This window comes from Eublepharis macularius, chromosome 1 (assembly GCF_028583425.1).
Source record: "Eublepharis macularius isolate TG4126 chromosome 1, MPM_Emac_v1.0, whole genome shotgun sequence".
Classification (NCBI taxonomy): Eukaryota; Metazoa; Chordata; class Lepidosauria; order Squamata; family Eublepharidae; genus Eublepharis; species Eublepharis macularius.
In genome coordinates, this window is record NC_072790.1 from 155,929,835 (window position 1) to 155,944,713 (window position 14,879).

Here is a 14,879-nt window from a genome sequence, read left to right on the forward strand (position 1 = left end):
CCCACTTATGCATATGTAATCTCCACATCAGGCCACTGCATGGTAACTGTCAAGAGACAGAGGGAAAACAAGGGGAAACCGAATCCAGACAAGGCAAAGGTAATGTTGGTTAGAGAGGTTGATATGTTGGATGAGCCTGCATTTACCTGCATTGAATGGAGGTGGATCTGTTTTGACATACTCCATTAAATGTTTCTGAGTTTTATTAGCTTCTAGCCATCCAGTGAAAATGCATGTCTGTATAAATTTATCTGCGTGTCAGATGAATTTAGCCATATCTTCCAATGTGGCCATTTCTGCTGCAGTAGAATCATAGAATCATAGAACTGGAAGGGGCCGTACAGACCATCTAGTCCAACCCCCTGCCCAGTGCAGGATCAGCCTAAAGCATCTCTCTCTGACAAGTATTCATCCAGCCTCTTCTTGAAAACTGTCAGTGAAGGGGAGCTCACCACCTCCCTAGGCAGCTGACTCTGACCATGAAAAATTTCTTTCTAATATCCAGCCGGTACCTTTGTGCATGTAATTTAAGCCAATTGTTTCGGGTCCTACCCTCTGCTGCCAATTGGAACAGCTCCCTGCCCTCCTCCAAATAACAGCCTTTCAAATACTTAAACAGAGCAATCATGTCCCCCCTCAACCTCCTCTTCTCCAAACTAAACATTCCCAAGGCCTTCAGCCTTTCCTCATAGGGCTCAGTCTCCAGACCCACGATCATTCTCATCACTCTCTTCTGCACTCTCTCCATTTTGTCCACATCCTTTTTGAAGTAAGGCCTCCAGAACTGCACACAATACTCCAGGTGTGGCCATAGTCAAGCTTAACACCAGTTTTATAGCTGAAGAGAAATATATATCTCTTTTAAACAAACCTAATAAAATCACTTTTGGATCTAAAGGAATGTGACTTCCTGGCATCTTATTGATGAATTGAACCGCATACTATCAGAAATACAAACATCCATTGTCACCAGAAAGCTGGGATCTAATAAAACTCACAAACATGTAATGGAATATGTCAAAACAGACCCACCCTTATTCAGTGCAGATAAATGCAGGCTCCTCCCATATATCAGCTTCTTTTACCATATATTAAAGACTGCATCTTTAATTTATGGAATTCACTACTGCATGATGTGGCAACAGCTAGAGGGTATTAGGGACTTTAAAAAATGATTAGAGAAATGTGTGGATGAAAGGTCTGTTCACAGGTTTTTTTGCATAAGGGTCAACTGAATACTCCATGTTTAGGGGTAGTATACCTCCTGAGCCCAAACCAGGATAGCCTGATCTGAAGCTAAGTAGGTGCCCCCCCCCCCGGTGTTACTTTGCAGAAGCAGGCAATGGCAAACCAATTCCGTACATCTCTGGCCTTAAAAACCTTGCAGGGCTGCTATTTATTTTGTTTTGTTTGTGAGTCAATACAATCAACAGAATGGGGCAGTCAGTGAACAATGCAATAGGGAATGGGTTGAAGATGTTTGAAAACAATTAGCAGTTGGATACAGGGCTTAAAGTATTAAGAAACGAGAAGCTAATTTCCCAAACATTTATACCAGGGTAACAATGTGGGGCAGACTTGATGCAGGGCCCAGGTTTGATTGTCAGCATCAGAGGGAGAGGGAGAGATTCCACATTTTTAACGTTTTTTTCTTTTAAATTGTGTTATGTAAAAACAATCAATGCCTGCGTCTCCTGACTGGTAAATCACTCACAGTTAGATGGTGCCAACTTTATCCGAGAATCCATCAACCAGTCCATCAAAGCAGTCCATCTCCAGTCTATCAGCCAATTTCTGGAGAACAGAACATCACGTTGCGGCCTCCTCCAGCTCCCGAGCTGCGGGCGTGCAGTGGAGCGACTCCCAGCACTGCAAGCATGCAGTAGAGATGCCCCAAAGCCGCCTGCCCCATGTCGCCGCTGCCATCGGCTCCCAGCACTGTGGGTGTGCGACAAAAAGGCCTCAAGGCCCCCCACCCCCCGCCGCCTCCCAGAGCTGCGAGCATGTGGTAAAGAGCCCTCAAGGCCGCCCTCCCCACACCGACGCCGCCACCGGGCGCAGCGTGCATGTGGCGGAGAGGCCTCAAGGCCATCTGCCCCACACCGCCGCCGTCGCTGCTGAGCACAGCATGCGTGCGGGGAAGAGGCCTCAAGGCTGCCTTCCCCATGCTGTCGCCGCCACCAGGCACAGTGTGCATGCGGCGGAGAGGCCTCAAGGCCATCTGCCCCATGCCGCCGCCGCCACTGAGTGCAGCGTGCGTGCGGCGGAGAGGCCTCAAGGCTGCCCTCCCCATGCCGCCGCCACCACTGGGCACGGTGTGCATGCGGCGGAGAGGCCTCAAGGCCATCTGCCCCATGCTGCTGCTGCCCCCAGCTCCTGGTGCTGCGGGTGTGCGGCGAAGAGGCCCCAAGGCTGCCCACCCCAAGCCGCTGCTGCTGCCACCGCCGCCTCCTCCTTCGTCCATGCCATGGCTGGGGCCGCATCAGCCCCTTCTGGCAGGAAACAGGGAAGGCAGGGGGCGGGCCTGGGGCCGGGTCTACACCAGGCACACCAGGCCAGGGCTGCACCAAGGCGGGGCAAGGGCATCACAGGCAGGCTGTCGGGGTGGGAAACAGGGAAGTGGAGGCCCAGGGCGCCATTCTGTGCGCTGGGCTTTGTCAGATGTGCGCTGGCATGTTAAAATTCATGCGCCATTGCGCACCAGCGCACGTTACCGGGAACGCTGGTTACTAGGTACTGCAGATCAGCCATCAGAGAGGCCAAAGCTCAGTACGAGCTGGGTCTGGCCAGGAGGGCTCGCTACAACAAGAAAAACTTCTACAGATATGTGAGAAGCAAACGCAAGGTAAAAGAGGCAATTGGACCGCTGTTGGGAGTAGATGGAGAAACTCTGATGCAGGACAGAGAAAAAGCAGACAGGCTTAATTACTTTTTTGCCTCTGTTTTCTCCCTGAAGAACTCAGGCACATCTAGAGATAGTAGAAAATGTGGCAGGACACCTGAGTGGCTAATTGACATTGACAGAGAGGTAGTGGAGAGGCATCTGGCTGCACTGGATGAATACAAATCCCCTGGGCCGGATGGGGTGCACCCAAGAGTGCTGAAAGAACTTTCCAGAGAACTTGCAGAACCCCGTCCATCATCTTCAAGGCCTCCTGGAGGACTGGGGATGTGCCACAAGATTGGAGAAAAGCGAATGTTATCCCAATCTTTAAGAAAGGGAGGAAGGATGACCCGGGAAACTACAGGCCGGTCAGTCTGACTTCTGTTGCTGGGAAGATATTAGAACAGATTTTAAAGGGATCAGTCGGTAAGCATCTGAAGGACCACTCAGTGATCCAGGGAAGTCAGCATGGTTTTGTTCCTAACAGATCTTGCCAGACCAACCTGGTTTCCTTCTTTGATCGAGTGACCAGCTTACTGGATCGGGGGAACTCTGTTGACGTGATTTATCTGGATTTCAGTAAAGCTTTTGATAAGGTCCCCCATGACATTCTGATGGGCAAACTGGAAGACTGTGGAGTAGACTATAGGACAGTTCGGTGGATAGGGAACTGGTTGGAGGACCGCACTCAAAGAGTGGTGGTCAACGGCGTTTCATCAGATTGGAGGGAGGTGTCCAGTGGGGTGCCGCAGGGCTCGGTTTTGGGCCCAGTACTTTTCAATATTTTTATCAATGATCTGGATGAAGGAGTGGAAGGGCTGCTCATTAAATTTGCTGATGATACCAAATTGGGAGGGGTAGCAAACACCCAAGAAGACAGAATTAAAATTCAACAAGACCTGAATACTCTGGAGAAGTGGGCAGCTGTGAATAGGATGCAATTCAACAAAGACAAGTGCACAGTATTACACCTGGGCCACAAAAATGAGAAGCACAAATACTGGATGGGGGATACACTTCTGGGCAGTAGTATATGTGAAAGGGATCTTGGGGTAAGAGTAGACTGTAAACTGAATATGAGCAGTCAGTGTGATGCGGTGGCAAAAAAGGCTAATTCAATCCTGGGTTGTATCAAAGGGGCCATAGCATCGAAATCGCAGGAGGTCATAGCCCCTCTCTATACTGCCTTGGTCAGGCCAAACCTGGAGTATTGTGTGCAGTTCTGGAGGCCTCACTTCAAAAAGGATGTGGACAAAATCGAGAGGGTGCAGAGGAGAGCGACAAGAATTATCAGGGGTCTGGAGACTGAGCCCTACGAGGAAAGGCTGAGGGCCTTGGGAATGTTTCGTTTGGAGAAGAGGAGGTTGAGGGGGGACATGATTGCTCTCTTTAAATATTTGAAAGGCTGTCATTTGGAGGAGGGCAAAGAGCTGTTCCAGTTGGCAGCTGAGAGTAGGACGCGAAGCAATGGGCTAAAACTACATGCACAAAGGTACCAGCTGGATATTAGGAAAAACTTTTTCACAGTCAGAGTAGTTCAAAAGTGGAATCAGCTGCCTATGGAGGTGGTGAGCTCCCCTTCACTGGCAGTTTTCAAGAAGAGGCTGGATGAATACTTGTCAGAGATGCTTTAGGCTGATCCTGCACTGGGCAGGGGGTTGGACTAGATGGTCTGTATGGCCCCTTCCAACTCTATGATTCTATGATAACTGGCATCTTATCAATAAAGAACTTTTACTTCTGAAGTGAAGTCTCTTCAAAGTTGCCTGGCATCCTTACACTGAGTTCCTTGAAGGAATGGCTGGTAAAAATTAAGGGTGGTCCTCTCTAGCTTTGGGGCTTTTTGTGTGTAGTTTTGTGTTGATTTGAGTGTAGTTTTGAGGCTGAGTGTGTTCGGGCTTGATTGTGTTTGAGGGTGAGTGTGTTTGTAAGGCTGCTGGGGGTTGCTGGAGTACAAGCCACACACCCCCTTTGTGCTCACCTCCTGTGCTTAGCAGGAAGTGACCTTTTGCATTGAAAAGGCAACTGCTGGGCAGGGGCAGGGCAGAGCAGAGTCACCTGGGCTCAGGAGCACATGGTCTGCAGCTGCTAGAGGAGGTAAGGGCTTTTTGCCTTTCTTGGCTGTGGTGGGTTAAGCTGAGAAGCTAAGGGTGGTCCTCTCTAGCTTTGGGGCTTTTTGTGTGTAGTTTTGTGTTGATTTGAGTGTAGTTTTGAGGCTGAGTGTGTTTGGGCTTGATTGTGTTTGAGGGTGAGTGTGTTTGTAAGGCTGCTGGGGGTTGCTGGAGTACAAGCCACACACCCCCTTTGTGCTCACCTCCTGTGCTTAGCAGGAAGTGACCTTTTGCATTGAAAAGGCAACTGCTGGGCAGGGGCAGGGCAGAGCAGAGTCACCTGGGCTCAGGAGCACATGGTCTGCAGCTGCTAGAGGAGGTAAGGGCTTTTTGCCTTTCTTGGCTGTGGTGGGTTAAGCTGAGAAGCTAAGGGTGGTCCTCTCTAGCTTTGGGGCTTTTTGTGTGTAGTTTTGTGTTGATTTGAGTGTAGTTTTGAGGCTGAGTGTGTTTGGGCTTGATTGTGTTTGAGGGTGAGTGTGTTTGTAAGGCTGCTGGGGGTTGCTGGAGTACAAGCCACACACACCCTTTGTGCTCACCTCCTGTGCTTAGCAGGAAGTGACCTTTTGCATTGAAAAGGCAACTGCTGGGCAGGGGCGCGAGCCTTTGGCGCGAGCCAAAGGGCGAGAGCTAAAGGGCTCTTGGCCTGTGGCTCTTAGCCGGGGGATCATAGCCGTTTTCTTTCCTCTTAGTGTGTTATTCCTAAAACAGAATAATGAAGTCAGAATGCCAGCAGGGGGTTGGGGGCTTTCCAGTGTATTGCACTGAGTGTCACATGTATGACTATCTGCCTTCTGGTCAGAAGTCCTGGATGTGTGCTCGCTGCAAGGAGCTCCTGGTTCTCAGGGAACGAGTACGTACCCTTGAGGCCAAGGTGGCTGACCTGGAGAAGCGGAGACAGTTAGATAGGCACGAGGACAAGATTCTCAGGGACAGGACAGATGTGTCCCACTCTAAAAATGGCAGCGTTCTTGTTGTCAAGGAGAATGAGGATCTTGTGGAATCAGGGCACCGTATTGAGGATAAGGGGAACATGCCCTCAGAAGGGACCTCTTCTTCAGTTGGTGAGCAGGTTTCCTTTCGCATCAAGGAACCATCCCTGGGTGGGGCGGGAGGGAGGCTCTTGGTAGTTGGTGATTCGATCCTTAGACAAGTAGATAGCTGGGTGGCACAACCGCGTTCTGACCGTATGGTGACTTGCCTGCCTGGTGCGAAGGTAGCGGACATTACGCGTGTTATAGATAGGCTGGTAGATAGTGCTGGGGAAGAGTCAGCGGTCGTGGTCCATGTTGGAACCAACGATGTTGGGAAATGCAGTCGTGAGGTCTTGGAACAAAAATTTAGGCTGTTAGGCAGGAGACTCAAGGCCAGGACCTCCAAGGTAGCCTTCTCAGAAGTGCTACCTGTTCCACGCGCAGGGCCAGAGAGACAAACGCAGATCAGGAGTCTCAATGCGTGGATGAGACGATGGTGTAGGGAGGAAGGGTTCAAGTTTGTTAGGCACTGGGATTCTTTTTGGGACAAGCGGGAGCTGTACAAGAGAGACAGTCTCCACTTGTCCCGAGAAGGAACCCGGCTGCTGGCACTTAAAATCAAAAAGGTGGCAGAGCAGTTTTTAAACTAAATGCTAGGGGAAAGCCGACAAGAGATAAAGTGTCTCTGGTTCAGGATGGTTCATCTCAGAGAGATGAAGGGCTAGGTATAACACTTCTACAGGGAGATAGATTAGAGTTGTCAACTGAGATGGAGACAAACAGTGCAGATGACCTAACTACGTCTCGAGGCAAAGTGTGCCGGGGAAGTTACAGGTGTTTATATACAAATGCTAGAAGTGTCCGAGGTAAAATTGGGGAGCTGGAATGTTTAGTGTTGGGCGAATCCATAGACATTGTGGGCATATCAGAAACTTGGTGGGATGAGGAAAATCAGTGGGACACGGTGATTCCTGGATATAAATTATATCGGAAGGATAGGGAGGGAAGGGTTGGTGGTGGGGTGGCTCTATATGTCAGAGAAGGTATACATTCCAGTAAGATTGAGAAGGTAACTGAATTAGATTCGCTTCTGGAAATGCTATGGGTTGAAATTACGGGCCCAAATGGAAACTTAACTGTGGGAGTTTGTTATCGCCCTCCAGATCAGAAAATAGAGGAGGATTATAAAATGATGACAGGATTAAAGATGGCTGCTAAACAAAAAAAACTGTGTTGTAATGGGTGATTTTAACTACCCACACATTGACTGGGCCAATGGGTGTTCGAATCGGGGGAGAGAAAGTGAGTTTCTAGACTGTCTCAATGACTGTGCTATGGAACAGATGGTTACAGAACCTACTAGGGGAGAGGTGATCCTGGATTTGGTCCTCAGTAATGCTGAAGACCTGGTGAGAGATGTAAATGTGATTGCACCACTTGGGAACAGTGACCATAATGTTATTGAGTACAACATATGTATAAATAGGAAATTGCCAAATAAGACCAACACAGCCATGTTTAACTTCAAAAGGGGTAACTTTTCTGAGATGAGGGGGTACGTGAAGAAGAAACTGAAAGGGAAAGTAAAAAAGGTCAAAACACTTGGGGAATCTTGGAGACTATTTAAAACTACAATCCTGGAAGCTCAAATTAAATATATACCGCTGGTTAGGAAAGGCACAAATAGGTTTAGGAAAAGGCCAGCATGGTTAACAAGCAATGTAATAGAAGCTGTAAAAGGTAAAAAGGATTCTTTTAGGCAGTGGAAAACTAGTCGGAGTGAGGTTGATAAAAAGGAGCATAAGCTGTGGCAAAAAAAGTGCAAGTCTGTGATCAGACAGGCAAAAAGGGAATATGAGGAGCATATTGCAAAGAACATAAAGAAAAACAATAAACAATTCTTTAAATAGATTAGAAGTAGGAAACCAGCTAGGGAGGCCGTGGGGCCCTTGGATGACCAAGGCGTAAAAGGATTACTAAAGGGTGATAGGGAAATGGCCGAGAAGCTGAATGCGTTCTTTGCTTCTGTCTTCACTGTGGAAGATAAGAAGTGCATGCCCACTCCGGAAGCACTGACTTTGGGAGGGGTTTTGAAAGACCTGAGTCACATTGAGGTGACGAGAGAGGAGGTTATGCGACTGCTAGATAATTTAAAAACTGATAAATCACCGGGCCCAGATGGCATACATCCAAGAGTTCTGAAAGAACTCAAGTGTGAACTTGTAGATCTCCTCACAAAAATATGTAATCTGTCATTAAACTCTGCATCTGTTCCTGAGGACTGGAAGGTAGCTAATGTTGTCCCCATCTTTAAAAAAGGTTCCAGGGGAGATCCGGGAAATTACAGGCCAGTCAGCCTGACGTCAATACCGGGTAAGTTGGTGGAAACTATTATCAAAAATAAAATTAGTGGGCACATTGATGACCAAAAGCTGATGAGGAAAACTCAGCATGGGTTCTGTAAGGGAAGATCTTGTCTCACCAATCTGTTAGAGTTCTTTGAGGGAGTGAACAAACAAGTGGACAAGGGAGACCCGATAGATATTGTTTATCTTGACTTCCAGAAAGCTTTTGACAAAGTTCCTCATCAAAGGCTCCTAAGTAAGCTCAGTAGCTATGGGATAAAGGGCCAAGTCCTCTTGTGGATCGAAAACTGGCTAATTAATAGGAAACAGAGAGTGAGCATAAACGGGCACTTCTCACAGTGGAGGGTGGTGAGCAGTGGGGTGCCACAGGGGTCGGTATTGGGTCCAATGCTTTTTAACTTGTTTATTAATGATTTGGAATTGGGATTAAGCAGTGAAGTGGCTAAATTTGCAGATGACACGAAATTGTTCAGGGTGGTGAAAGCCAGAGAGGATTGTGAGGCACTCCAAAGGGATCTGTCGAGGCTAGAAGAGTGGGCATCCATGTGGCAAATGAGGTTCAATGTAGCCAAGTGCAAAGTAATGCACATTGGAACCAAAAATCCAAAATATAAATACAAGTTGATGGGGTCTGAACTGGCGGAGACTGACCAAGAGAGAGATCTTGGAGTCATGATAGATAACTCACTAAAAACGACAGCACAGTGTGCGACTGCCATAAAAAAAGCTAATGCTATGCTAGGGGTTATTAGGAAAGGGATTGAAAACAAATCAGCCGGTATCATAATGCCTCTGTATAAATCGATGGTGAGGCCTCATTTGGAGTACTGTGTACAGTTCTGGTCGCCACACCTTAAAAAAGATATCATAGCACTGGAAAAAGTACAGAGAAGGGCAACTAAAATGATTAAAGGGTTGGAACACTTTCCCTATGAGGAAAGATTGAGGCGCTTGGGGCTCTTTAGCCTGGAGAAAAGACGACTGAGGGGAGACATGATAGAGGTTTACAAGATAATGCACGGGTTAGAGAAGGTCGAGAAAGATGTGTTTTTCTCCCTTTCTCACAATACAAGAACTCGTGGGCACTCTATGATATTATTGAGCAGTCGGGTTAGAACAGATAGAAGAAAATACTACTTTACACAAAGGGTGATAAACACATGGAATTCGTTGCCACAGGAGGTGGTGGCAGCTACAAGCATTGCCAGCTTCAAGAGGGGACTGGACAAATATATGGAGCAGAGGTCCATCAGTGGCTATTAGCCACAGGAGATAGATGGTATTCTCTTTGTGGGGAGGTGGTGCTCTGTTGTCTTGGTGCTGGAAGGAAGGCAGTGGGAGGGCTTCTGGTGTCCTGGCCTCACTGACAGTCCTTTAGATGGCACTGGATTTCTAGCCACTGTGTGTGACAGAATGTTGGACTGGATGGGCCACTGGCCTGATCCAACATGGCTTTGCTTATGTTCTTATGTTCTTATGTTCTTATTAAGTAGATACTTTCTGCAAGTCTTGATAGGATTGAAACAATCCTTTAGCACCCCCCCCCCATGTTACCAGTATTTTTCTCCCTGGGAAAATTACCCTAGATCCTCCCCCTCCTTTTTTAAACTTAAAGACAGTATAATTTATCCACTTTTATTACCATTATAATTTCTGATCTCTTATAGTCTAAGGTTCAGGTCTGAGTCTTCCACAGTGGCATAAGAGATAACTATGGATTCATGTTTACTACTCCTGATTTTGCACTGTCTGGTTATAGAGAGGTGAAGGTGCTCTATATGTGCTCTAATCATGATCCAGGATTCAAAATCATCTATGGTAGCTTTCCAGCTGCTTCCTTTGGAACTAGGTTGTTGTTTGTATATAGAAGAGATGCAGGTTTACCTAGCAGCCCTGCCAATGGGGCGAGTAAACACCAAAACTGGTGTCTGATTATAAACAGCTGCTTTCAATGCCACCTCCCTAGAAAAGGCAATGTTTTTCTTTCACTGTATCATTAAAGGCAGATAGAAGAACATAGAAAGGAGGACATAGCCCAGCTTGGCAGTTAGAGCCCAGCTAAGGCACAAACGTGTGTATATGCAACACTCTGGTTCTTCACATGGTCACTAGGCTGCACATGCATACTGAAAAGAAGACTATGAGACTGCTCCAGTATCTATTCTAGTTTTAGACTACCAGTAGAGATATGCCCCCCCATATTTCACAACTGTGTGAAACGTATCTTGAAAATATTACCGTAAAGCAGGTAAGTGCTGCTTATAAAGCGATTGCTTGATAATCCAATTGCATTTGATTATAGATTGTGCTCTTTTTCTAACATTCACAACTCAAATAGGAGCCTCTTTTAGTTAAAATAATTGGGAAATAACATAAATTACCTCGAATTTAAGCCCAGGACTCAGCAAGCGCTATGCTCCCTACTCTACTTAGAGTCAATTGCTTCCCCTTTGACCCTGAACCACAGATTTTGCTTCCATCACAAAACCAGAATTCCAAACTGTAGTTTGAAAAGGAAGCCACTAAAAAAAAAAGTGCTGCTATTTTTAATATCTTTATACAATGCTTTTAATGTTTTATGATAATGTTTAATGAAATGTTTTAAATGTTTTTAATGCTGTTATCCGCCCTGAGCCTGCTTGCGGGGAGGGCGGAATATAAATATGATAAAATAAATAAATAAATAAGCTCATACTATAACTTGGTGATCTGGCTGCAACATCAAGCATTGTTTTATGGTAAAACAGAAGTCATTAATTTACCCGGAGAGTGCAAGTAGAATTACTATTGTTTAACCAAATCTAAAAATATATACAATGTTAGAAACGGAGAACAGTAAAAATAAGACACCATCAACACTGGGGGAAACAGGATTTTATGAAACTAGTTTAGAAAAAGTACACAAACAGAAAATATCTCATTTTTGGAGGAAAGAAACAATCATGATGTAATAAAATAGCAATACACCTAGATATTCAGTTATCCTTTATAACACTACTGACAAGTTCAGTATTACACAATCATCATGCATAGTAAGTGCCCTTACAACTGTAGATGGCTAATTTTGTCAATTAGAATTGTACCCAGCTCCATCCTAGTACATAGAGATCCCTGGACGTAATATTTTTCCACTGAGAATAAGCATCTTAAAAGATCCACAGCTTCTTTTTCTGAACTTCTACTCTGAGTACAAACAACAGTGAAACTGAGAAGTGTGAACAAACTAAAACACACTAAACCTTTTTGTATCAATTTATTCTTTGGCTGTGTACATTTATTCTCAAATACTCTACACTTTCTCTTAAAGATGCATTAGTAGGAATCAGAGTCAGCCTATATAATCCTTGCTAATATCTTGTATAAATATTAGAGATGGGCATCAACCGAAATACGAACCAAAGTTCGTCACGAACCAGGCTGGTTTGTGGTTCGCGAACCAGTGGTTCTTCGGATCGCATTTCTGACAAACCACGATGAACTGCTATGATTTTTAGGGCGGTTTGTTTGGTTCGTATTCTGGTTTGTCACTGCAGACAACCTGGAGCCAATCAATCTATTCCCTAGGCAATGGGGAGGATGGACTTCTGCAGACCTTCTGCAGCCCTGGGAACACCAATGTCAGCCCTCCAAAACTTGATAAGCAGCTCTGACTACCAACCAGAGAGCTCCCATTCTGCTCTATGAGAGCAGGAGTATAACCTCCAGGTGACTGGTTTCAGTTTCCAGCAGGCAGTTAGACAGGGAGGAACTGCTGTTGGATTTTCAGTCACAGAGGGAGGTATTTGAAGATTGTGCTTGACATTCTGGTGCCTCAGGGCTCTGAAGCACCTGCTTCTGTTCCACAGTCAGGCTCAGGGGCTAAGCCTAGTGGGTTACTCATCTGAGGAGTCTTTTATTATTATTCTGAGCACCTCTCCCATAGGGTTGCCAGCTTCAGGTTGGGAAATTCCTGGAGATGAGGGGGGAGCCTGGAGAGGGTGGGGTTTGGGGAGGAGAAGGACTTCGGCAAGTTATGTCATAAAGTTAAGGTTGCCAGCTCGAAACTGGGAAATTCCTGGATATGGGGGGGGTGGAGAGGGGGGGAGGAGAAGGACTTCAGCAAGTTATAATGTCATAGAGTTAAGGTTGCCAGCTCCAAGATAGGAAATTCTGGGAGATGTGGGGGGAGGGGGGAGGAGCCTGGAGAGGGTGGGGTTTGGGGAGGAGAGGGACTGCAGCAAGGTATAATGCCATAGAGTTAAGGTTGCCAGCTCCAGGTTGGGAAATTCATGGAGATGTGGGGGGAGGGGGGAAGCATGGAGAGGTAAGGATTGGGGGAAGGGAGGGACCACAACAGGGTATAATGCCATGGAGTCCACCCTCCAAAGCAGCCATTTACTCCAGGGGAACTGATCTTTGTTAACTGGAGAGCAGTTGTAATTCTGGGAGATCTCCAGCCACAACCTGGAGGTTGGCAAAGCCCCAGGATTGACCTTCCTTTATGGATTGCCTGTCCTTTCCTGTACAAGAATATTCCTGTCTCCCCAAAGAACATCTCCTCCTTCCCCCCAAGATTAACCTCCTCTCATAGATTGCCTCTGTTCTCCTGTCCTTTAAGAATGTTCTTGTCTCCCAAAGAATATCTCCTTGACTGTCCCCTCAAAGAGTAATTCCGTCCCCATTTTAGCCCCAGAGCAGTTTTCCTGTTCCCAGGAACTGTCATTCCACACTGGGGCCGTCCTTCCGTTCTCAAAGGAAGATTCTCTACCTCTATCCCACTTTTTCACTGCAACTTTTTGGTGCTGCAACATATTTCAATGGAACCAATGCAAGTCAGAGCAGTTTATCTGTTTCCAGAGACTGTTATTCCTCTCTCTTTTCTCCAGGGGAACTGATCTTTGTTAACTGGAGAGCGCTTGTAATTCTAGGAGATCTCCAAGAGTACTTCTATCCCCATTCCAGCACCAGAGCAGTTTAGCTGCTCCCAGGAACTGTCATTCCACTCTGGGGGCCTTCATTCCAGACCCAGAGCAGTTTGGCTGGTCCCAGGGACCATCATTACACTCTGGGGGCCATCATTCTGTTCTCAGAGGAAAATTGCCTAAGTCCATCTCACATTTTCATTGCAACTTTCTGGTGCTGTAATGTATTTCAATGGAGCCAGTGCAAGTCAATTGGCATTCATGGCTCCCATTATATCTAATGGAACTTTCCTGGGGGCACCCGCTTTGGAGGTCTATAACTCAGACATTCAAAATCCAATCTTCGCCAAACTTGGCAGGTGGCTGGAGGAGAGCCTGCTGAAGGCTGTCTCTGAGTTTGGCATCTCTGACTGTCAAGGAGGCCGTTCTACAGCCTCCAGAAATTATGTGATGAACCAAATGAACCAAATGAACCAGTTCACAAACTGGGCAAGTTAGTGTAGGTTTGTGATATGCAACGAACCACAAACCACCACTTTCCCAGTTCATGCCCATCTCTAATAAATATGCTTGGCATATTCCCATACTGCCACACTGGAACAGGTGTTGTTCTGTATTTTATTTTAAAACATTGCTTTAAGTAGTCTACTTTAGAGTGAGACTTGTAAGAGATTCCTCCCCTCCCCCAAAAATCTTTCCCTCTTCCCCAAGTCAGTTTCCAAGTTTTCCATTTCAGACCTTGGAAATACCAGAGGAAGACAACAGTTTTCTGAATTTTCCCAGCCCTATGAATAACAATAATATTTTATAAATGCCCAGAATTTACTCAAACTTTAAACTAAGGATGGTCTCTTAGGGACAAGGTTATTCTAATATACTCCTATTGCTATCCAAATTACTGTTAAACTGGTCTAGAGACTTGCCCTGTAGATGGAAAGTATGCACTCACTCTGTCAATGGAAGTGCTTAATGGGCCATGTAAATTATACCCTAGCCAGGTGCACATATTTATCTACTCTAAGTAATTAATACTGTACAGTATAGTAGTCCTATTCTTCTATATGGAATATAGAGGAATGATTAAATTACCAAGAAAGTAAATTAGGAAGTGCAAAATACTTAATTCTCAAAAATATAATCCTCAGAACTTTCAACACTTACACCTGGAGAACTGGCACTATTACCTGCAACATCAGTTCACAGTCATCTCTTCCAACAAAAATCATCTCACGTGGCAGCCTGTGGCGGGTGCCTCCACTGCTCACCAAAAACCAGGATGTTAAGCTCATTTTCCGCTTAGCTGATAAATCCTCTGCAAGGCTACGTCATTCTGCAGCGAGACATAGAAATAAAAAACAGATTTTATTAGTTATAGATTCAGCTCTTGCTTCTACTAATTTAAGTTCATATGCTGTTGGGATTTGTGTACTAACTAGCCATGGTAAACAAGATTTTAGATTCATAAAGCTCTCCGAATCAATTCACAATTGACTTTTTTCTTAACAGATTTAAGGAAATACACATGTACACCATCATGTGTGAAGACAAGTGTATTTAGCCACGTTAGATATTGGAAAGCCACGGCAGCAGGAAGTTCCTGATGCATGCACAATGGATCAAAGATTTTTTATTTTCACAAGCAACTG

General features: G+C 45.8%; 1 protein-coding gene across 2 annotated transcripts in view; it reads right to left on the minus strand.

Moving 5' to 3' along the window:
* CEP170 (centrosomal protein 170) overlaps positions 1 to 14,522 on the minus strand; it is a 188,745-nt gene extending 174,223 nt beyond the window's left edge. For both annotated transcript variants that reach the window (XM_054985890.1, XM_054985885.1), the window contains exon 1: positions 14,418 to 14,522. In XM_054985890.1, the coding sequence (XP_054841865.1) occupies positions 14,418 to 14,522 (105 nt within the window). The remainder of the gene's footprint in view (positions 1 to 14,417) is intronic.
* Positions 14,523 to 14,879: the final 357 nt, after the last annotated feature.